Source organism: Pelmatolapia mariae, linkage group LG16_19 (assembly GCF_036321145.2).
Source record: "Pelmatolapia mariae isolate MD_Pm_ZW linkage group LG16_19, Pm_UMD_F_2, whole genome shotgun sequence".
In the NCBI taxonomy this organism is placed as follows: Eukaryota; Metazoa; Chordata; class Actinopteri; order Cichliformes; family Cichlidae; genus Pelmatolapia; species Pelmatolapia mariae.
Window position 1 is genome coordinate 67,323,692 of NC_086241.1, and position 24,396 is coordinate 67,348,087.

Here is a 24,396-nt window from a genome sequence, read left to right on the forward strand (position 1 = left end):
ACCGTTACCACACATCATATCAGGTCTCATTATACACCAACATTCCGTCTGATACGACTCGTTGACGCTAGGAGTCGCCGGTTTCTCTCCACATTCCCCGCTGAGGTTATGCGCCATATTGGCAGTCTCCTCCATCTCAGCAAGCGTCGGGCATGCACGCCTCTAACCGGTTATCGAGGAGACATTTGTAAATATTTACTGTGGTCTGCCAGTCGAAATACAACACTATGGAGGCGGTCAAAGCCTTTAACAATGAGGTTTGTAAGAGATTCTCGCTAAAAGATCTGAGTTTATTGAGGATATGGTGTCTAATTCACAGTCGCGGTAGCTAGTCGGCTAACGTTAGCATCTTAGTAAAGAAGAGGGTAGTGTTTGGCAAGGCCGCTGTTTCTGCACAGCAGTGCAGCGGTAACGTAAAGTCAGTGAGTGTGTACTTCGTATAAACTGGCCACACATCATGCAAGAAGAGAGTGAATTTGTTAGTACAGCCCTAATCAGGGTTAAATTCTGTGAACAAATATTACCCAGCGGCTGCTGGTAGCGCTAAATAGCTAGCTAGCTAGCTAGCTCCAAATTAGCAAAACCGCTTGAGCTGCGTTATAACTGTGAGCCAACCATCTGATGTGAACATGGACAGAGTAGCGCTCATTCACCTTGGAAAGAAACAACAAATGATTGTGAATCAGTTCTTTCCAAATTACAGTTAGCTTCCCCGTGTATGCAACATAAACAATGTAAAGTAGCAGCGCATATCCACACTGTTAAGTTTAGCCTTAGCTATCTGAAGCCTACAAGCGGAGACCGCAGCCGTCATTTGTCTACATAACACGAAGTCTTTGCTTTAGCATGATGATCATTGTAAATAACACCTGCATTTAATCCTAGTAAAAAATCAATTCCGCTGTCCACCGCAATCGAATTGCGAGTTTTTGTTTTAATGACGATACTAACGCAAATACCTGAGTCAGAGGCAAGCCCCCGACATTGCTTTATTGTGAACTTGGTGTCTCTGAGCCTCATGATAGCGAAAGCTAAGGTTCTTCAAATTGTTAGTAGAAGTTTCTAGTTGATGAAGGGGGGTACTCATTTAGAAAGCTGTTGAGTGGCAGTTTACGGTTCTTATAGGATCACTTCAGTATTTAAACAAGCTGTTCTCTGTCTTCTTCTTTTCATATTTCAGCTGTACTCATTGAATGAGTACAAGCCCCCCATCTCCAAGGCCAAGATGACTCAGATCACCAAGTCTGGAATAAAGGCTATAAAAGTAAGTATGCAGTGTTATAGGATGAGGCAGGTAATAGAGGAATAAAGACATGATTATTAAAGAGAACTGTTCCTTGGCTCCCAATAAATATAAACATATGCATGGTCTAGCAACCAACATTATTCTAGTTTTGTTGAATTGCTCCTACAGTAGAATAGACCTCAAGTAATTTTTAAATCTATCTCAATTTAGGGCACAGCCCACTAAAGTTGTGGTATGTTAATGTTATCCAGTATGAAGATGGTAAAGAAAATGTGGGACCAAAATTAAATTTTTACTCTCAGCTCATCTTCAGTCACATTCGGGTTTGGTCTTTAAATGATGCAAAACTGTGTCTTAATGCAAATTGAAGCATCCAAAACAGTATGTGGTGATTGGTATTTAAAGGAATAAAGATGAAAATATAAATGTTGACCGTTACTACAATAGCAGTGCAGGTGGTTGTATGCCCTTTGGCTTAACACACGTAAGACCTCCAATTCTAGACAAAGGGAAACATACATTTTTGCGTAGGAACAGCATGTAGAGTAAAAATATGCCAAATCAAATATGCTGTAACAACCACGTGTGAATAAGGGAGCAGCCAAAAGAAGCTGCTTTTTAAAAAAAAATCTTATGCTGTTTACTGGATAAACTACAAAGAAATGTAGGGTTATATAAACTCATCAACAGTGTGTACAACTCATCTGCTCTGCTGTAAAACTGCGTGGTGTTTGCATAACTTTTAATAATAGAACAGTTTAATAAAAGCCTAGGAAAGCTGAATTACCTAAGAATTAAAAAATATATGAGGTGTTGCTCTTCTGCTACCTTTTATGGTTTCTCATCAGCCTTCAGGCAGTAAGCGATTTTTTAATTGATTTTTTTTTCATGCAATAGAAATGACTTTATTGATTTATATGTGTGGGAAATATGACGATTAGAGGGGTGCAGTGAGACTGAAGTACCTCGCTAGCCAAACATCCCAGTTTAACAGGGAGTTTCAGCAAAGTCGAACACCAATCAAATCTATAGGTTTTTATCAATTTATGTAGTTTTCTTATAATATGTTTCTAATCAGACATTTGTTTGTTATGTGTTGAATATAGTAAAGTACCAGTTAACATTTTGAGTGTATGAAAGGTAACTGAACCCAGTGATGTTGAGTTATTCTGTTTTCAAAAACAGGTCATGTAAGGTTTTTTTGCCTGCTTCAGTTAATGTCTGCATATTAACTTTGTCTGTTACTGCACAAAGTTCATTTATGTGCTAGGCTGTTAGTAAATAACATTTTTAAGCTTGAAGAGACATTTTTCACCATCTATATTTATAAGTCTCTTAGTTTTAGTTATAGAGGTTTTTGAATAAAACTGACTTTTTTATTGTGTAAAAGGCAAAGATGTTAGTAACAAGTATAACAGTAGCTTCATTCCTGTGCAGTAAGCAGTGAGCCAGCGTGCACAGTGCCAGAAATTAAAGTTAAATCCAGCAGTCATTATTTTTATTTATATAAGTGTGCTTTGTAACTCATCGAAGTTATTTTAACATATGCGATAACTGTTTTATTGCTGTTATTTGAAATCATGGCTGAATTCACAAACTGATAACAGATTTCTTTTATATATTGGAAATTCTACATACGTTACTGTGAATACAAAGTTTTTAAAAGGCTGCAATTGATCAGTTTTTACGTATATTAACACATCAGCAGCCAACAGCAGTGCACAGCGGCTTTAGCACTTCTTGTGGTCTGGAAAATATAGATGGGATGCCTTGAGTAAATCGGTTATAATTCTAAATAAAACACATATTAGACATAAAACATTAAGGTAAATGTATTAGGTGCCAACAGTGTATTAAACCACATTCAGACTACAGCAGCTTGCCACTGTTACATCATTTAAAATGAGCGTTTTAGCCTTTGTTATCTTAGGGGTTTAAAACCAGATATGACGAATGAGGAGAGCAGGACCTGACTGTGAACCTGTGAACATTCTCATTGGCTAACAACTTGCCAATCACAAGTTTAGTATACCCTGGTTGTGTCGTATAATCTCCAGATTTTACTGACTGTGCTAAATATTCTGGGGCAAATTCGTCCCTTCTGCTGGCTTTGATTGATCTGTGGTCTAATGCATCACTCGGTCAAGGCTCTACAAATGCCTAATCTGACCACTGTGACAGATAAAAACTTGATGTAGACCGATCCCAGTATAAGCCAGTCCTATTGGAGTCTTTTGTGTATTTTACACAATTAAAACAAACAGAACAATCTTCAGTCAGCAGTTTGTGTTGCGTGAGCATCAAATAAGGTGTGGAAGATTTAAAAAAGAATACAGCTTCACATCATCTGCCTAATTAGTTTGGTTTTGATCATTATTTTCCTATGATGTAACACCATAACTGCAAATCCTCTGATTAAAAGTGATACACAACCAATTGTTATTCCGACCTAATTATGTTCATTGGTACACGTGTAAAAGCTGCAGTACTTGTTTTTTTATTTTTGTTTGCAATATTCACATCTCATAATAACAAGAGCCGAGTGTTTTAATTAGGCTGAAATTAAATTTGATAAAGATAGAGCTGGTTATTAATCTGGCTAAATTAAAGGATACATGGCAGTGAATTTGTTTTGGGTGGCTTTTCTGCCCACTGAGACTGAGCTTGAATACTTTTTCATGTGTGGGAAACAGAGTGTAATGTTGTCATGGAAATAGTAAGTTACACTGCGGGATGCAACCAAATTAGCTTTTTAAATATATCTTACTGCTATCTGATTTTGAATCTATGGACAACTTCCTAGAATGACTTTGATGGAGGAAAAATAAAATCTTACAGTGGACTGTGAGTTCCAACCTCCGCTTTTGTTTTGTAGTTTTTTTCTGATTTTGAAAATAAAGTGCAGACACATACGTAGCTGTATAGTTGTTAGCTGTTATAGTGTTGAAAGTAGTTGGCGTCATTTCTGTTCTTGCGTGCTGTTAAATGCTTTAAACTCTTGTACTTGTATTACACTTGACTGTTATTAGTTTAGCTGAATTTGTAACTAGTTCTAACGTCACAAAATGAACAAATAGCAATAAAAGTCTCACTCTGCTTACTCAACAGTAACTGTCCGTCCTCATGTTGCAGGTGGACTGTTATATTTTAGTAGTTTGGCATGTTGGTTCCTGTTTACAGGTCTGTCAGTGCTTCATAAACACATGATGATTCATGGAGATAAATGGGCCTTAACACATGGCGTGTAGCCAATACACAACAAAATCTGTTTGTCTTAAAAACCCAAGCAGAAAATGAGACTCTACATCTGGAGAAATCTTAGTAGTAAAAAAAAAATCAGTTGAAACCCAAAGAAATGCTGCTGTTTTTTTTTTTTTTTTTAATTTTTATTACTTAATTTTATATATAGATGATTTATAAGAGGTGAAGGTCATTTTTACTTTTCAAAGTGGGCAAAAAGTGTTTTCCCGGATATAATATATAATTATAATTTGCATGCTTGGCTGGTATCCTGCACACTGTGCCTATAATTCGGGGGGTCTTTTGCATCGATGATCATTAGTCACTAACAAATTCTCTTTAGACTTCATTGCTTAAAGTTGATCTTATTATGAAATACTCAAGGACCAAAACATAGTTTCCTTCTTTACAAAATGACAGTTATTTTTTAGTCAATTGAATTTGGGGCCTGCCACTTTGAGTTCAGGACACCAGCCTTTAACAAAAGTCCTCTCATGATATATTTCTTTGTCCTGTTTGCACTCTAAAGGAACTGCTCTTCTTGTGGTGTTTCTATGCCTTGTGTCACCTGTGAATAACACCCGTTTCCCCTTCCCTCAGCAGCTCTCCCAGCTCCCCCAAAGCACTGAAAGTGAAGCAGGAGGATGGGGTGGAGAGAGTTACAAAGAGATAAGAGAATCCCTAACCAGCTTAGGTAGGAGTATGGGTTGTTTCACAAGGAAGATGGAAGAAGACTAAAATAATTTAAACTGAATTTGTTCCCACACACCCAGAGATGCACAGCTTTTGCTGTTCTGGTTGTCTTGCGTTGGTCGATGTTGGCTTTGAACTCTTGTTTTTCAAATTGAAGTTGCGGTCTTGTTGATTTTCTTCATGAGTTATTTGAAGATATTTGTGTTTGGTGCAGTTAATTAAAGTCAGTCTTCTGTGTTGCTTCATGTTGGATGGAGCTGGAGCAGAAATTCGTTAGCTTTGGGTTTAAGATGCCATCAGTGACTTATTAAATGTTGATCTTTAGCTTCATGGACAGTTAAACTGCATGAGTCCTTTAACATTAAATATAGACGTTCAGTGCTTTTATCTCCAGCAATACTCAGATTTGCATGTCAAGACTAAGTTTATATTAGAAACTTATATTTATTTCATTGAAGCTTGAGGTTTGTCTGGTTCACAGTTTAAAAACTGTAAATCCATGTATTGGCAAAGCAGTCGTAATTTATGTCTTTTGTACTCACAGGAAGTTTGCCTTTTTCATGATACCGTGTTAATTAACTGAGAAATTCAGTTGAATCTACATATTTCAGATGGTGATTTGAATGAAAGGTTGGGGCTGTTGCTTCTTGTTGAGTCATGTTCAGATGGAGGAGAGCTTAGAGAGCTTGAACTAGATTGATGATGGTACTTCAGTGCTGGAGCTGATCCGTAGGATAGGACGGCACATGATATTAGAAGTTTCGCTGTACTGTTGCTTTACTTGGTCATTTCAAATCGGCCAACACCCGTTTGTATGTGATAAACAAAAATAATAAATGGAAAACGATGCATATGTGACCAGCTGGGATGGTGCAACAAAGCATCTGATATTACATCTCAGATGCTTTGTTATCATGTTACCCATTCAGCACAAATTTCTAAGAGACTGATGTCCACAGGCAGCAGTTTTTATGCTGCCATTCAAAATGAATGAAGATTCTAAAAGTAATCTTCATTCATAGCCAGATTAGAAATGGTCTTTTTAGTCACTGCCAGAGTTACGTTCCCCTCTGCTATTATTTAGTGTAGATATCTATAAGAGGAATGACACTAACTAGAACAGCAGTGCTACAGACACTTAGCATCTTCCAACCCAGTGCACTTTAAGTGTTTTTGCACAAAGGACTTCACCGTAAAATAGAAACTTCCAGCACAGAAAACTGTTCCTGTGGACACAGCACCGAATCTTTAATTTGGTTTAATGGGCAGTACAGCCTGAGCTGTTAATCAGAGTAAGGTTGCATCTGAAGAGCACTTAACCTTACTGGATTGTTACTATTCTCCATATATTGAAATTGGATGAATGCTTAAAGACAGGATTTTAGTTTGTCTTTCAGCGTATCTTGAATTTTGATAAGAAGAGACAGTCCTGCACTTTAAAAAAGGAAAAGGGAGGAAAAGTTACCTTAACTCGTGATCGTCAGCTGTGCTCGAAAATGTTCTCTTGAACCAGCCTGACAGACTCACACATGTTCAGACAATTGTTTTCACAGCCAAGTTTTTTAAAAATTGATGAAAGCGTAGCATTAATGTAAAACCGTTAACGCCTGTAAGGTGCACAGCTACCGGCGACTTGCTGCAAACCAGCGAATGCTGCGTTTTTGCCACATTCTGCATTTCGCCTGTGACTAGCAACAAGTTGGAGAGAAATACATGGTTTTGAACCAGCCGGGTTCCACTTACACAGACAGTCTGTGTACGCTTGTAGGTTGCCTATATTTTACCCGTGTTGACCCACTTGGCATTGCCCACCAGCAGCTGTAGATGCCTCGCTCTTTTCTTTGTGTTGTTTGTGTGTATCAGTCTGTCTGTACTTCCACCAGGAAAAGGACAGCTTTCAACACAAAAAATCTCTGAAACATTCCCCTTTAAACCATGCAATAAGTGATGCTGATCCCCGTCTGCACAGAATCCGTTAAGACCTAAAATTACCTGTGAAGATTATTGTGAAATGAATTGGTCTCAGTGGATTATTTTAATTCCAAGCGTCTGTGTGGCCCACAGGCAAGTGGTGGCTTTCTTTTGCAACATAAACTATATTTCTTTCATTCACAGTTCAGTTTGTACTAAAATGCAGCAAGGTAGCAATACAAGAACTGTAACAGCAACCTTTAGGCTGGTTTAAACTATAAGTTGGTGCAAAAATTACAGTTGTCACCAAACTACCATTATTTGAACCAAAAAGAAAATAAATATTAAAAGTAACCTAACCTGACAGCACCTATAACAGTGTGTGTCAGGTAATGAATGATCAGGAGTAATTAGGAACCTCTGTAGTCTGACGAAACAACACACACAAGTGTTGCTATAGGGTAGTTGATTAGTTACTACAGGATACAACCGATAAAATCCATGCAAATATTTCGTGAGTTTAAAATATTTTTAGACTGACCTAAAATGACCCAATCTTAAGTCATTTTGCCGCCACTGACTTCCAGCCTTGCAATTTCACTGGAGGAATTTGCTGCATTTATTTTCGAATCAGGCTTCATCTTTTAGATTTTTCGGTTCCAAAAAAACAGATCTGACCAATTGGATCACTGCATTTCGCAACAGGTGTGCTCGTAACTCAAATCGCGCACTGTTACTGAATACACAATGAGCTGGAAATGGTAAAATAGTCCTATTTAACCTCAGACGCACGGTTAGATGCTGCTCCAGGTCAGTCGGCTCTCTCTTAAATGATTCCTCTCCATTTTCAGATATGGTCCCAACTCAGATGATTAGTTCATTACCAGGCCTCTGGAGAACTTCAAGACATGTTGAGGAGGTAGTTTAGCCATTTAAACCAGCTGTGTTGGATCAAGGACACATCTAAAACCTGCAGGACACCGGCCCTCGAGGCCCCTGATTTAAAATGTTGAAATTCTCCCTGCTGCTGCCTGCTCCTGAGAACTGGCTGCAGACAGAATCTGTTTCCTCCTTTTCCTTTTGGAAACATCAAGACCAGCTTATGATTGCTTCATGTCTACTCCTTTATTTATTTATTTGTTTTTTGTTTATTTTTTGACCAATTTTAGCAAAAATCCGACCGTTCGGTGTATATATGTTACACGACAAGTTTGGATTTGGAAATTTCTGAATTTCGTGCCGTTTTTTCCCCACATCGCGTTCGGTGTGTAACAGATTTACTCTACAGGATACTTCAGATGTATATAGCTATGAAAGCTGTAAGATTAATTATTAAACGTGAATTTGTATTTAAAACTTGTATTGGGAATAATTGGCAACTCTTTCGATGCTGTTTTTATTTTCTCCTTTTTTTAATGGATGTTTTAAACTTAAACGTGCTGCTTCGTTTAGGTTTTTTGCATTTGCTGCAATATCAAACAAGAAATTTAACATCTACTTCATGAAGCTGATGCCATTAGCTGCTAGAGTCACACACAGTGACTTGGATACTTTCTTAGAATATTTTTTATTTTTAGAATATTTGTAAAATGCCAGGACAGTTTGAGAGTGGACAGGAAAGCTGGGAGAGACCCAGTAAACAAACAGGGACAGATTCAAACCCTTAAGCTGTACGGCTCAGTGAGCTGTACCCAGCATGGATACTTTTATGAGAGCTAATAGAGGACCAGTTATAGAAACTCTTCCCTTATTCAGGGGCCACCACAGCAGGTAGTTGTGCACGTCTGATTTGGCAGATTTTTGCACCGGATGCCCTCCCTGACACGAACCTCAAAGGGATTTGTGTCTCCTAATAGGCTCGAACCAGATGTTTTCTACACAGCAGAGAGCCTCATTGAATAAATGTGTAATAGATCCACTGATCTAGGATCAGTTATGGCTTTTAAAAATAATTCTGTTAGACGGTAAAGGAGCAGAGGAAAATTCCTTACCTTATACTTATAAATGTGGCAATGATGGTCGTTTCTAACAGTGGATTTTAATGTCCCTTACGTATCATCTCGGGTTAGTGTGGAAATTTAAAGATATTAATCTGAAAAGTCCAGAGTCCAGTTAGAAAATACCAGATATGTAACTTATTTTTAAATGGGTTTTATCTTGTTTCTTTATTTAAAGTCTGTTTGAGTCTGTGACTGCTAAATACAAAGAGATGAAGTTACTCTTTATATGTTGGAAGAAGTAAAAAAAAAAAAAGAAGTAGAATTTGGATTATGTTGCTGGCAAATATTTGAAGGTTGTTTCAATGAGAGAAAATAATTAGACTGGTTAAGTAGTCTGACAGAAACGCTTTAAATCTGAACACATGTTACACGAATGAAGCAAAAAATTGGCCAAGCAAATATTTAGTGTTTATTTTAAGAGCTACATGAAAGCATTCATCACATTCCATGTTAAATGAATTATGTTTTAAATCTTGCTGACAAGTGCGACACTTTGCATCACAGATAATATTTGAGACCCTGCAGTGGCAGAAAAGTCTGCAGAAGTTAAGGTGGTGTTTCTGTGAGCACTGCATGTAGTGGCTGCTGGTGTAATATAATTACACATTAACAAAATAAACAAATTCAGTTTGTTTTTTTCCGCTGCTACATTTCAGTGCTGTAAATCCTGACTGACATGGAAAATCACAAAGCTCTCTGCTGAGTCGTCGGTTTGAGAGAGACGTTTCATTCAGGAAGTATGAATTGGTTATGTCCTGGTTTCTATATCTGCAGTGAAATGCCACCCGTGGTAGCATGTGGCCGATGCTTGTTTGGTGCCTCGAGTGAAGAACGGCATCTCTGTTAAAAGTGGTGAAGAGTGCAGCTTTGTTTAAATGATCCCTCTGTCGCACCACCTTATCACTTTGTCTCATGAAGAAATTTGCCAGATTAAATATAACCTAATCATTTACATTGGGCAAAAACACTTTGTCATCATTATGACATCCGCAGGTTACCAAAGTTACTAATAAATGATAATACCTTTATTCTAGCAGAGTTACAAAGTGCTTCACAATTATTTATCAAGCTTTACAAACATAAAACGGCTCAGGAAGAACTAGAGGTTTAAAAAAGTGAAGAAAGAACGAGGCAGGCTTTAACTTATTTCACAACCTGTTCAGCTAATATCTATCCACTTATGTCCACTAATTATGGATGCTGGTAGACTAGGTTATGTGATATGTGGACAAGGTTGAACATGAATGGCAGGGATGAGCTGCACAGTGGGACTTTAAGTCTCTGGCTTTGTCTCATCAGTCCTTCTCACTCTCACATCATCATGTGCTGTCAAAGAAAAGCTGTTAAAGTAGTTGCTGTAATAATTGTTAAGATGGGTGTAGTCTGATTGCACGCTGGTCTGTAATTTGCTCGTTTCAGGTTCTATCTATTCCATCGAGCATTTTCAAAATGGCGGGGGGGTGTCACAGTATTATGACAATAGTACATAATTATCTACAGTGTTTGCATACTTGCCTAGATTCATAATCTGTTGATCAGAAACATGCACGTGTGTTTTACTTACTCAGTACTATCTAAATGTCTATAGACGGACACAAACCACCATAATCATAGTGATGCTACTGTGCTGCTCATGTCTTCTGTGTAGAAGTACAAGGGTGAGTGCAGTTCGGTAACAGTTGCAGGTATAGTTGTGCATATCTTTCACACACACACGCAGCCTGTGCAGTGTGTGATCAGTTGCCTGGAGACTGGTCCACACTGCAGCAGGTTATGTACGAGCATGTGTTGTTGTTGTTTTTTTTATTCTTTGGTGTGAAAGTATGCGCTCAGTAGGGTTTCTGGAAAGGTTGGAGAATCTCTGTGAAGAAGACTGTTTTGACTCTGCTAAATGTTCACAACAGTTGTCTTTGTTTTTCATACCCAAATACCCAGACCCAACTTAACTCTTTAGTTAAGTTGCTTACGCTGTTGTTGTTAAAGCTAAATCACAGCACGGGGAGAATACAAGTACATCAAAAGAAAATATAGATACATCGTCAGCAGACTAATGGAATAAAGATGAAACACCCCGTTAATGTATTCACCAAGCCAAGTTTTCCTTTCTAATGGAATCTTTTAAAGGACTGTTTATGTGTCCTGGTGCCAGGATTCAGTGTTGTTTCAGTTCGTTATGTGTAATTTTCCATTCAGTCTCCCTACGGCGTCGCATCACCAAACAAGTCACCTCTAAACAGTTTAAATGGTCCGCTCAAGAGCCAACAATTCCTGACAGACAGAGCTGAACACAGCATCACAGCTTATGATCCTAGTGATCACAGGGAAGAACCATCGCTAGCAGGTTGCTGGATCATTGGAGGAGCTTATTTTATGTAGGTTTTAATTCTTGTAGTAGATAATCGCAAGAGACAGAACTCTTAAGGAGGAAATAGTTGGTCTTTCTGCAGGGCTGATCTAACAATGGCATCATTTCAAACAGGGCTTGAAGCCCTCTGTTATCCCCCGAAAGCTGATCCTGTATGCCCAGTGTTAGAATGGCAATAGTAGTTGAGTTACAGTACTCGTAGTTTTACGTGTACTTGCCGTAAGTCAAAGTTGTCACTCAGTGTGCACATTTATTAATCTAAGATAAACAACAAAGGTGACATGCTTTTGTTTCCAGGGTGCAGTTACTTTAATTATTTAATAGTCTGGCGATTGCTTTTTACTAAAGTTTGTTTGCAAGTTTGAGTCTGCAAATGGCGTACTGCAGTTCTCACAGTCACACCATGTTAAGTCTTCATACTTTACAGTTTCTGCTGTAAATTTCTTGTCTTGAAAATTTCTAGTGGACTTATTTCAGCTTCACTTTCCCTTGCATATGTATAATGTGTATATATTGAATATTGTAGTTTGCAGCTTTGTGTGTTGGCAAAATTTCAAAACTACCAGCTTGTTTGTTTAGCTTTACTTGTATCACATCTAATGACTTTTTTAAAAAAATTGCTGGCAGTTTTAGAAAAAGCTCTGCATGGTGTGTTACCTTAGATAAGTTTAACTTTGACTGCAGCTGAACTTATGTAATTGAAATCACTCCTCCACAGTCATCTCTGTGATAAAGAAACATCATCAGACCAGCTCCTCTGCTGTACTTTGACTCCATCTGCTGGCTGTTTGCAGAATTGCATCATTAACTAGAAATTCTGACTTTTCTTAGCAGGCTGTGTAAATATTTGTGGTGAAGGGCTCCCTTTCATTTGCTTAACCACAACTGCGTTGCTGTTGTGCAGTTGTACAAATATACAAAAGACTGACTCAGTAGTAAATCTTTGAGCCCCAGCAAAGAGCTTCCTGATGGGATTTTGTTTTTTAACATGGCACTTGTGTATCTAAACTTCACAAGAAAGCTTCAAAAAAATCTTCAAGTTTAATCTTCGTCAATGCACTTTCATGAGTAAAATATTAGCATTAGCAGCTGTCTAGTTAAACTAGATGTCAATGATATGAAGAGATTTTGCTGCAAATGGGTACACAAAAGTAATGTCTACCAGAAAGTTCTGTATGAAACGAAGTCATTTTTAGTGCTGCACAGAGTTTCAAAAGTACATCTGAAGGTGCCTAACTGGCAAATATTCTTACTGTCAAAGCGCTGAAATGCTGCCTGTTTAAATGAGAAAAGCCTGTGAGGCTGTTACTTTCAAGTGTAAAGTGCTCAGCCAAAAAATGTCCTTTAAAGCAAGTACAATGATTTAATCACAATCATAATGATTTAAACGAACTAAAGCTAACACTGTAATACCCATCTCTCTTCTCTCAATATTAAGCATATTTCTGACATTTCTGATTTATTTATGAAATTGTTTTTCTGTGCATGCCATGAGTTTTTTTCCTCTGTGAGATGAAAGCACCTTTTCCATTAGTACCTACTCTGCTTAACTCGCCACAGTTTTCGGGGTTTTCCATTAGGTCATAGTACCTAGTACCAGGTACTAAAATAGTACTGCTCGGACGATGTACCAGGTGATCCGATACTAAAATGTGACGTCATCAGACTGCATGCCACCGATTGGCTGGTCAGTGGTGTCACTTGATGAGTCATGAGTCTCTCGTTCCCGAAAATCAAAACCGCCATTTTTGAAACAACGCTGTGGTCCCCGAGTCTGACGAAAAGCCACAGACCGAGCAGCGATCGACGTCCACCTTTGTTGTAGCGTTCGTATCGCATACTAAATACGTCACAGGACGCTCAGCAGCGTTGCTATGACGGCGACCACTCACATTTAAGCTGTACTCTATTGTAATGGAAAAGCAGTCGATCCAAGTCGAGTCGTGGCGAGTTAATCGGAGTAGGTACTTCAGGGAAAAGGGGCTTAACACTCACAATGTCCAGGTTAATTTGGGGGGAGGCAAAGAATTTAGTGCTGGTAAGGCAGGAAGACATTCCATCAACAGACCAAAACAGACTGTTAGCCTGTATTTAGACTATAAACAAGACTGGCAAACTGTCCTTTAAAAAACATGATCTGAATCCTTTTACTGAAGCCAGGACAGGCTTGTCCTCATCCCGAGTAGTTACCAGGGTGGTTTACTGCTTACTCAGATAAGGTCCTGTAGCTTGAGTTGTTGCTCTTTTGGTCTGAGTTTTGGGGGAATTGTATGCAAGTACATAAACATTAATGGATTTTAAACAGTTTGGCTCACAGGGGCACAAACCTGGGACATGTCATACAAAAGCAGTACTGGCCATACAAGTCAGGACTGTTGCTGTTCTTGTTGTTATACCTGTGCTGTATACCTGCAGGACTGGTCTGCATACATTTAATGCAAGGAGTGTGCTTTACCTTATTCAACAGAAAACTCTGGATTTTGCTGATATTTCTGACCTGGATAAACTAAATAGCACTTTAAAAAAATGTTACTTTTTTGGTCATTGTTACTTTTTTTCTTAAGAGTAAACCCAGAAATCTTTTTTTGTTTGACAAATATTTGTTTATGTGCAGTAAAAACCCCACTCTGGCCTGCATATATAACAGGAATGACCTGACACTGGCACATCTTTATAGATGTCAGCTGTGCAGGCCAAAATATCTAAGAGTTGCTAAGTGGTGTAAGTTGTTAATAAGGAAGAACCTTTCAGTTTCAGAGTAGTACAAGTATTTGACATTCTGGTGTTTGGATTAGTTTAAGTAATCTAAGTTACTTCTAGCTCTTGATTTATGTTAATTTACAGAAATGTATGTGGGACTTTTGTCCGAGCATAGATAATCCACTATGCCATCCATGGGTGGCAGTGTAAACTACTATAGAGTTAAAATAAAGATGGGAGATAAATCGAAAGAAAAATCTCACTAAGCCATCAGAAACTCTTCAGTGTATAATGACACATATTTTCCAAAGTAGGACATCATTCTTCAGTTCATGTTGTTTTTCCACTGATGAAAGCGTGACCCATCATCATCTAAGAAGAGACCCTTCAACTCAGGATTTAAATGTTCCAACGTATGATGAGGAGGGGACTCACTAAGAACACATTTGTATAAATTTATAGCTACACTTAAACTTTTTAACACACCTGTCTACACAGTCTATATATAGCTCTGCTATAAATCGGTGTTTCCCACACAGGATCTGCTTGGGCAGTCAGTCCAAGTGTTTTTATTTTTTTTCATGTGTTTGAGACGAAGACAACAGCAGCAGTTGTGATCGATTGCTAGTGGATAGCCCCCTGAGTCTTATTTGAAAGGTTTGGCTGTTTTTAACCAGCTACAACCGGCTCTTCCCATCCTGCGTTTCCCTACCAGTGTGTCCCTGCCCCAACACCGGCACCGCCAGAAATAGAATTGAAATCTGTGGGAAACGAGCGATATTCCTCTGTGTGGGTGTTGATGGAGTGTTTTTGCTGACACAGTCTTATTTTGTCCTGCACTGACACTCTCCCCTGAGGAAGCGTTGCTCTTCTGCTTTTTCTTGCATATCACACTAATGCACAGTCATCAAGGTCATAGAACGTGGACCTGTTTATGTCTGTGCTGGAAGAAGATGAACCTCTGAAATCGTGACAAAAAATCAGTCTTCCTGCTCAGTGTGTTAGTGCCTAATTGTTCCATACGGTGGACTGTGTGAAAGCATCTACATTTGTTGTTTCTCTGCTCTTTTAGTCTTTAGGATTTTCCTTTAATTTGTCACTTTGGCTGTATTTTAATTATAGAAGAATATCTACTCTACCGGGGTTATACTAGTAGTGCTACTAGTTGTCTAACTCCAGAGTGTCCTGCAGGCTGGTGTGATCATTACAGTGTTTAATCTGTATTCATGAGTTGACTCACTCCCGTCCTCAGCCGTAATTTTGATCTTGTCTGCAAAGCTGTTAAATTTCATGACTTTATATCGTGCAGTAATTGCGATGTTTGTTCACAGACATGAATAATAACAGCCACACTGTTGCAGATAGTAAAATAATTGTTTTTTTTATTATTTGGCCCTTTTAGTTTTTGAATTCTTGTTTAAATCCACAAGAAAGTGATGATGCTGTCTCCATCTGTCATGTCTGTTGTATCCTCCTTTAACAGAACTAAGCTTTAAAAAAGCAATTTTTTTTTCTTTTTTGTGCATGTCATTAATTTGTAAATCTGAGGAACGGGGAAATAAGACGATTTACTTAAGAGCCTCCATCCAGTCTCTTTTATTTTTTTAACCCTCAGTGCTGTTCCCCTTTTGTTACTGTGCTCTGCGATGTTGTTGCTCAAGTCACTCAAAATATTTTTTTCTCTTTGCTTTACTTTCAGTTCTACAAGCATGTTGTCCAGAGTGTAGAGAAGTTCATACAGAAGGTGAGTTAATGCTTTAATTAGAACCATGAGCCACATCCAGTCAGGTGCAGAGATATTCGTATGTTGCTCTGCTGTTCATATATCTCAACACCAGCTGTCTTTCTTCGACAGTGCAAGCCAGAATACAAAGTCCCAGGGCTGTATGTCATCGACTCGATTGTCAGACAGTCCCGACACCAGTTTGGCACAGAGAAGGACGTATTTGCCCCGCGCTTCAGCAAGAATATCATCTCGACGTTCCAGCACCTCTATCGCTGCCCTTCAGATGATAAGGTTAGACCGTTTTTAATAGGTTTTCTGTTCCTCTCTGTGGCTTCTCATTTCTCGGTTTCCCAGGACATTATTGTGACATACGGGGCGTTCGAAGTATGCATGTCTCGTGTGTGATTTGTCACAGAAATATTTAAAGATCATGCGTCTGAGAGAAGGTTTTTGAGTAAATAATTTGTCTTATTGTTTTTGTGTCATCCAAATTCCAGAGTAAGATTGTGAGAGTCCTGAATCTGTGGCAAAAGAATGCGGTTTTCAAGAGTGACATCATTCAGCCTCTGTTGGATATGGCAGCGGGGATTCCTCCTCCCAGTGTCACACCTGTCATGCCCAGCAGTGCTGCCCCGGTCAATAACACTACACCCGGTCAGTAGAAGCACATTAGAAGAGCAAATCTGAACTTTAATCACTGCTACTGTGGTATTTAACATATCTGAACACGGCAACCTCGTGGTTCTCTCTGTGTATCCAGGTACCCCGGCTACACCGGCCACTCCAGCCAACATAGTGCAGGGTCTGCCTGACTGGGCTTCGCAGATTACCAACACCGACACTGTGGCTGCTGTGGCCCAGATCTTGCAGAGTCCCCAGGGGCAACAGGTAAATGAACACATCCTCCCAAAAAGTGTTTACATCAGAGCAGCATGTGCAGTTTGTGTAGCTGTCGGAGTAAGAAGGTGTTTATCTTACTTTGTTGTCGCCTGTTACAGCTCCAGCAGCTGGTGCAGAGTCTGCAGATGCAGCAGCAGAAGCCCCAACCATCCCTACTGCAGGCCTTGGATGCTGGCCTAGTGGTGCAGTTGCAAGCTCTGACAGCTCAGCTCACTGCGGCAGCTACTGCCAACAGCCTCAACCCCCTGGAGCAGAGGGTCTCCTCTTTTAATAAGGTAACGCTGCAGTCAGCAGCTGTGAGTTTATTTTTATGCTTCTGTGGCAGCCTGAGCTGGAGGCGTTATGTTTTTGAGTTGGGTCCATGTATATATGCACATCTAAAAGCAGCACCGGTTTTATTGGAGTTTTGTTCTTTCGTATTTGCAAAAACATTTGCATTCATTGAAACAAAAAACACTTTTTTTTTTGTAAGAACTCGAATTCATTGGCCAGTGAGGAAGAAATTAAACAGAAATCTATAAAAGAGTTAAAACACAAAGTTAGTGAAATTTTGTATGTAAACAGTCAAAGGTCTTGTGTGCATGGATTTTGTTGAAGGCATGCATCCTTGCTTCATTTGAATTCTCTTTATTTCTACTCACATTTTGTTTCTGTTGCAGAAACTTTTGGGTCCTTTTGACTTTGGGAACGATTCAGAGCGTAATGAAGAATCTAAAAAGGACAGCTCAACATCTCAACTGTGAGTTCAGTGTGTTTGACGTTTGTTTTAGTCCTTCATTAATAGTGATTCTGCTGCTTCCACCTGAGAGTTTGTGTCTAATCACGCTGCTGACTGCTTCCAGGCCCATGGTGTCGGAGCCCATTAACAGCTCCCTCTTCCATCAGTTGGCTGAGCAACTTCAACAGCAAAACCTGGAGCAGTTTCAGAAGCAGCTGCTGGAGCATCAGCAGAAGGTAGAGCACGCACACAGAGAGCGGCCTTTTTGTTCAACATTATGTTTGTTCTAGATTTATGATTTGCTACAACTTGCATTCTGCATTTTTTTACAGGCAATGAGCATAGAAGGGCAGGACTCGATCTTTGGGCAAGAGAACTCAGTTTCGAATGCTCAGAGCAGCAGCCAGCCTCAGCTTCCAGAGCCAGAGAATAAGATCGACGACTCCATAGACAACCAGCAGCAGGTATGCCTGCGGGCCATTACTGCAACTTTACACTAACTTAGAGGTTGGTGTATACACTTAATATTTGGAAAGAAATGCATGTCTAAAAGCAGGACTACATTAAATGATTAGTTAGCTCTAGAGATGGGCTTTACCTGAAATTACCCATGGGTTTTCTAGGACATGGATCTAGATGAAGGCCCGGATGGGATGGAAGAGGAGATCTTTGAGGCTGAAGAGAAGAAGACCTTGAATACACGGTCTAGAACAAGGTCAAGGTCACGCTCCAGGTTGGTTTGACTTTTGATACCTGGGTTTGATGTTTAAAAGGAACAGGCTCAGGGTTTAATATTAGCATGACAAAAAGTCAGTCTGGAGAGAATTCCCAAAAGGTTTGGCGTTGTCTCTCCTCAGGTCTCCAAAGAGGAGAAGGTCTAGGTCGCGCTCCGGCTCACGGAAACGCAAGCATCGAAAACGGTCGCGGTCACGCTCTAGAGATCGCAAGAGGAAGTCCTCGCGGTCTTATTCTAGTGAGAGACGCGCCCGAGAACGAGAGAAGGAGCGGCAAAAGAAAGGACTTCCTCCCATACGGTCCAAGACTCTCAGTGGTAAGAGGAAGTCATTGTTCTGTTCTGTTAAATATTTTAAGTATACCACCTGCAAACCTTTTTTTCCCCTGATGAGTAAAAGTCCCATTATTTTTTTCCCCATCTCGTTACCTAGTGTGCAGCACAACTCTGTGGGTGGGCCAGGTGGATAAAAAGGCCACTCAGCAAGACCTCACCAATCTGTTTGAAGAGTTTGGCCAGATTGAGTCCATCAATGTAAGCAGACCTCTCCCTCCTTTACCCTCTAATTTGGTTGCAGTGTGTAGTTTTGATCTCTTAAAAAGAAACGTAATGACGGTGCCCCAGCCTGTCATTACTGCAGCTGTTCCTAATGATCTGTCCTGTGTGTTTTTTAAATGACTGTCTTACTATCTTTCTTTCACCAGACACACAAATCTGCCAGTATTCTCCGCTACGCTCGTTTGCTCTCTTTAACCTCCCCCTGTCCTCATGTCGCTCTGCAGATGATCCCTCCCAGAGGTTGTGCCTACATCTGTATGGTCCACAGGCAGGATGCATACCGTGCCCGTCAGAAGCTCAGCACTGGCACGTTTAAGATTGGCTCCAAAATCATCAAGGTCCACATTACCTATACAGTTTATTCCATTGCGTTCTTTGTTTGTTCTACACGGTGAAGCTTTAGATTTAGGTGCACATGGTTGTATATTACAAGAAGCTACTATTAAAAAACAATAATAATAATCTGTTATCGTGACCTTTTGTGCGCCTTTGATCCAGATTGCGTGGGCTCTGAACAAAGGTGTAAAGCAGGAGTACAAGCAGTTTTGGGATGTGGACCTGGGTGTCACGTACATACCTTGGGAGAAGGTAAAGCTGGATGACCTGGATGGCTTTGCCGAAGGAGGAATCATCGACCAGGAGACTGTCAATGACGGTAAGAGGAAAGGAGCCTTTCTTTGGCACAGACTCAGGCTCTGTTAATTCTGTGGCGGTGTTTGTTGAAATAAAAGCAGGACAAACAGGCGAGTTTGTGCACAAATGATGAAAACAAAACAGTTATCCAGGCAGACAAATCTTGGCATTTCATCATCTAAGTGAATTTACTCTCTGCCCCATTCCCTTTATTTATTATCCACTGGAAAACTCGGTGAGGAATAAGATTGAGTTGGAAAGAAAGAACTGAACTCCTTAATCCAAACAAATAATTGAACAGTATTTGTTAACATTTTATTTTTTTTGGTCTGTGTCTGCAGAGTGGGAAGCTGCCAAGAATACTGAACAAGCCAAGGAAGCTGCAAGTCAGCCAGTAAGCACTGAGACTACAGCAGCATCTAATACCCAAACCGAGACCTTCAACCAGCAGGTTACCATGATGCCAGTGCAGGTACAGTCTGCCTGTAAACTGTAAAAGGAGTACACCACCGTGATTTTATTCTGATTAGTTACGGTACACATACATACATTAAGAAACTTTGAGTCGCTGAAATGTGTTAAGGGATTTGTGTATCATAAAACTTGGAGGTTACACTATTTTTCTTTTAACAGCGTTTTGTTTACACAGTCTTATATCCCTCATATTCAGCTTCCGGTTGCACAGGCAGTTCCCAGTGCGGTCGGTTTGGTGCCTCCTGCCTTCCCTGTCACCATGGGCATACCTCCGCCAGGTTATGGGCCGCCGCCACCCTTCATAAGGGCCAGCTTCAATGCCTCACAACCTCCGCCAGGTAAATGATGCACATGTTGTAAAAAGATGAGGCCAAGAAAAATTGACCAGCTTACTCAAATGATTCTCTCTTGTCCAGGTTTCATGCAGGCTGCTCAGACAGCAGGAATGGCCTCAGCATCTGCCTGTGAGTATCTGTATGCTTCACCTATGACCAGTACCTGGATGTGAGTTTGAAAGTGGAGCTCCCTATTAGACCGTCAGGTTTAAATATGTTTTTGTTTTGTTTTTTTTACCTGTAGCTCTGGTTCAGCCTTCAGTGGGTTCCAGCCAAGATGCTGTCAAGGATTCACCATTCGGTGCTATGATTCCTCCAACAAGCACCATCCCGGGTAGCTTCATGCCCTCGGCTATCCCAGGAGCTGGCGTGTTCAACCCAGTGGGAGTGCAAACTCAGCAGGCCGCTAATGAGAAAACACAGTCTGCAGAGGGTATGGATGCTACTGCAGAGCTCACACTGCAAGGTGACACATCGTTAATGTGTTTGAATAGTTTTATTTCTAGTATTCATTTTTATGTCTCCTTTTTTTAACAATTCTGTCTGCACTTGTGTTCATCTCCAGGCATGCAGAATGCTGTCCGCAGTGGAATGGGTCTGCTGGGCATGCACCCTACAGCTTCCCTCACCCATCCCCTGCATCAGTCTGGACTGAGTGGGCAGAGGATGCCCGGCCTGCTGCCTTTGGATGTGCGCCCCAACCTGCTCCAACCTGGAGCCGCTGCTCGCTTCCCGCTGCTCATGCAGCAGGCCCATGCCCAGCAAACCCCTGGCCTCCTAGACAGTCCAATCCAAGCTCAATCCCGCCCCAGGGCTCCCTTCCCTCAGCTGGACCCCTTCCACCGGCCCCCCAGCATAGCCAGTGAAAATGTATCCAAAACAGAAGATGAGTCGTCCTCTGGAGCTGACGAGGGCAAAGACCAGGACTACCGCTTTCCTCCGATGGAAAAGCAGAGCACGGGTCTGCTGCGGACCCCTCCCCCAGAGCATAGGGAGCCCCTTGCAGGATCAGGAGCAGGCGTGAGACCACCTTTGCTCCAGACCCCAGGTACTCAGCCAGCCAGATCTAGCCTCGTAGGCCGTCTGCAGGCTCTTGCAGGGTTTACACCCGATAACCGCTGGAACCAAGCCAGAGGGGACTTTGATGAACGTGATGGCATGCGAGGAGGCCCCCAGGCCCCAGGTGGTCCAAAGGGCTTCCCGGAGGCTGGTCCCACACCTGGGCAGAACTTCCCCAACCGCTTTGATAACCGTCCCGGGACAGCAGCCGGTGTTTCTGTAAATGCTGGAGCTGTTGGGGGGCCACAGGCTTGGAACCGTAGTGGTAATGCCGCAGCTCCCTTTGAGAGCGAGCTCCATCAAGACCTAGATGAAAGAAGACGCCCATGGGACAGGCAAAGAGATAGAGATGAAAGAGATTTTGACTTCAGGAGGGAGATGAATGGTAACCGCCGCAGCCGCGAGAGGGAGCGCGAGAGAGACAGGGGCCGCGACCGCACCAGAGAACACGAACGTGAGCGAGACCACGACAAAGAGAGGGACCGCGAACGTGGAGGCTCAGCACCCCTTCTCCCTCTGCCCACACCTCTTCTACCAACTCCACCTCTTAATCCCAACCTGACACTGAACCAAGGCAAAGTGCTTGCTCCGCTTAAACTGAACCCTCAGATTCAGCCACGATTCCAGCCCCCGCTTTTGCCTCAAGCTCAGGGCAAGCTCCCTCTGCTGGGTCTCAATCAGGCAGCGCCTCAACTTCAGATCAGGTCTCCTCCTCCATCACAGAACCAAGCAGCCGTGCCCGAGCCTGAGTCAGAAATCCCAACTCCATCCGAGGCCCCCCAGGCACAGCCGACACCCTCGACGCTTTCGCACGACCCGTCATCTGACGGCGAAGGTCAGAGCACATTGACTGAGGCGCCTCCAAAGTCAGAGTCGCCGCCACAACCAGAGACTTCTCCACGCACAGATTCACCATCCCAGCCTATAGCCCAGTCCGCCTCTCAGACCACTGGTTCTTCTGACAGTGAAACCCCTAGCCATGCCTCACCACCTGCTGAGGCATCGTCCCAGGACTCATCCATGGCCTTCACACAAGCTGCCAGCCCCCCCGAAGATACGACTCACTCTGCGGAGGAGCAGAAAAGTGGACAGAAGGATGAGGAGGAGTCACAAGAGAGACCCTCCTCTCCCCAACCGCAGGGGGTCAGTGGACCTGAGCTGGACAATGATCAGAGTGAGCCCGTGGAGGATGCTGCAAGTCTGCCAGTGGTAGACACTGTCACAGACACTGAGGGGACATAATCATCACTCAGTAGGTAAAAGATCATTTTGTAAAGTTGTCTCTTCTTCTCTGTACTCATGTCAGCAAACTACCACCACCACCACCACACGGGACATGACGAATACTGACTCACACTGTCTGATAACAAATGATTTTATCCTCACAGAAACCAGTGTACTTAAATAGAAGGCTCATTAGCTGATTTATGGATAGAGACTTTTGTTTGTATTTTATTTCGTTTTTTCCTTTTTTTAAGTTGTAATGCCACACCACCCATTTTAATTATGAGCTTGGTGAATTTTATCAAATTGCCTGCCAAAATGTTTCAATTGTATATGGGGAAATTTAGCTTTGACCTTCCTATGGAAGAGAGTAAGAAATCCTGGCTGTTCGATATACTTGAAAATGGCAGCTGTTGGCCCAATTTCTGTCTCCTCTTCTTTTAAAATGCTACTGCAAAGTTTTCAATGAATGCTTTTGTGGTGTCTTGCAATGCTTTTTTTTTTTTCTTCTTCTTTTTTTTTTCTCCTGAGCAGAACAAATGGCCTCCATACATTAAAACCAGAACAGCTGCTTATAATTGGGAAAAAAATGAGCATTTTAAATAGAAAACATGAAAATGTTGTATCCCCAAAATAAATGTCTGTAATTTGTTTCTAATTATCCAGTGAACACAAACAGAACATTACATGCCCGGGGGAAGAAAAAGAAAAAGGAGCAGAGGGATGTTCTGATGTCGGCTGCATATTGTTTTAGTTTGAAATAAACATGCTTTGTCTGTTTAAAACACTTGCTTTAGGACTGTTTTCTGACCCAGGACCAGTGGAAAATGCTTTACAGACTCGTGCGCGCACACACACACACACACTGTGTGCTGTCACTTCGGTCGATTTGATGTTCTTGTAACTCAAGTTGCTGCTATACCATCCATCCACAGAGCACTTTGTTGGATGCAACCGTGGGACTTGTAGTTTTTTTAGTCTGAGGACTTCAGCCTGTATGTTTCCCTAAGCTTTTTGCTGGGTGACTGTTGAGGATGGGATTGTGCCTTTTTGACTGGATTTGTCGTTCACGATGCTATCCAACACTACTGTGCGATGTACATCAGACTGTGTGTGCAACTCTGCTTTAGACAGCTCACTGAAAAGAACGCTCCCTGCACAGAATTGACTGACCTACAGTTTGAACGGTGGCTGCGCCGTTTGTGCAGCGCCTACCTAGAGAACAATATATCCTCCATCGTTCTGTGCATGCAGGCCTGTAGCCATGTTTTAACCTTCCTGTCTTCTCTTGTTCATTTCATACCTGTAGTGGTTTTCTGTTGAGACATACCTCTAGATATCCATAGTCTGCTGTTCTCTCAGACCAAATGTCTACTACAGGAGTTGTGATGTTGAATAAAAGTTCAAGGTGCATCAGACTTTCACTCCTTACTGTCATGAATTCCCATTCAGGCTGACCAGAATCATTATTTTGGGATTAATAGAAGTCCGATTCACGGGATTGGATTGCATCTCAATAGTCTGTAACATTTCAAGCACCACCCACCCGCTCTTCATCAAACAGTAACAGTAGGAACTCACCTGGGTTTGGTCACATGACCACAACCCGTGATGGATCCAACACGTGCATGAAGCAAAGACGAATAGTTTCATGCGTGTTAGTCGTTTAAACCGAGTAAATCATATAAATTGAGTTCTTCACAGCTGTTATCACAAAAATCAGTTTAGAGAACCAAAATACCAAAATAGCATTTTGAGACCCGACAGACTGGACAAAGGTGAATTCCACACTGCAACACAGACATCCATGCAGACGCCACACGAGACCTGCTGCCCTTTATATTTTTTATAATTTAAAAAATCCACACAACAAAAGGAAAC

The 24,396-nt window shown here is 41.3% G+C and overlaps 1 protein-coding gene across 3 annotated transcripts; it reads left to right on the forward strand.

Annotated features, from left to right (window-relative positions):
- The first annotated feature begins 124 nt into the window (after positions 1–124).
- On the forward strand, positions 125–23,927 carry scaf8 (SR-related CTD-associated factor 8). Of its 3 annotated transcripts, XM_063497331.1 has the most exons (21): positions 125–257; positions 1,181–1,264; positions 15,855–15,899; positions 16,011–16,172; positions 16,379–16,535; positions 16,642–16,769; positions 16,880–17,056; positions 17,441–17,520; positions 17,624–17,735; positions 17,832–17,963; positions 18,123–18,232; positions 18,357–18,550; positions 18,666–18,766; positions 19,015–19,128; positions 19,289–19,445; positions 19,765–19,895; positions 20,073–20,235; positions 20,314–20,361; positions 20,477–20,698; positions 20,798–22,547; positions 23,182–23,927. In XM_063497331.1, exons 1-20 carry the CDS (start codon positions 228–230, stop codon positions 22,531–22,533), a joined length of 4,083 nt encoding a protein of 1,360 aa, XP_063353401.1. In that variant the 5' UTR covers positions 125–227; the 3' UTR covers positions 22,534–22,547; positions 23,182–23,927. The 3 variants fall into 3 exon arrangements, with proteins under 3 accessions (XP_063353401.1, XP_063353400.1, XP_063353402.1); XM_063497330.1 differs by having other exon boundaries at positions 20,798–23,927; XM_063497332.1 differs by having other exon boundaries at positions 20,094–20,235; positions 20,798–23,927.
- Positions 23,928–24,396: the final 469 nt, after the last annotated feature.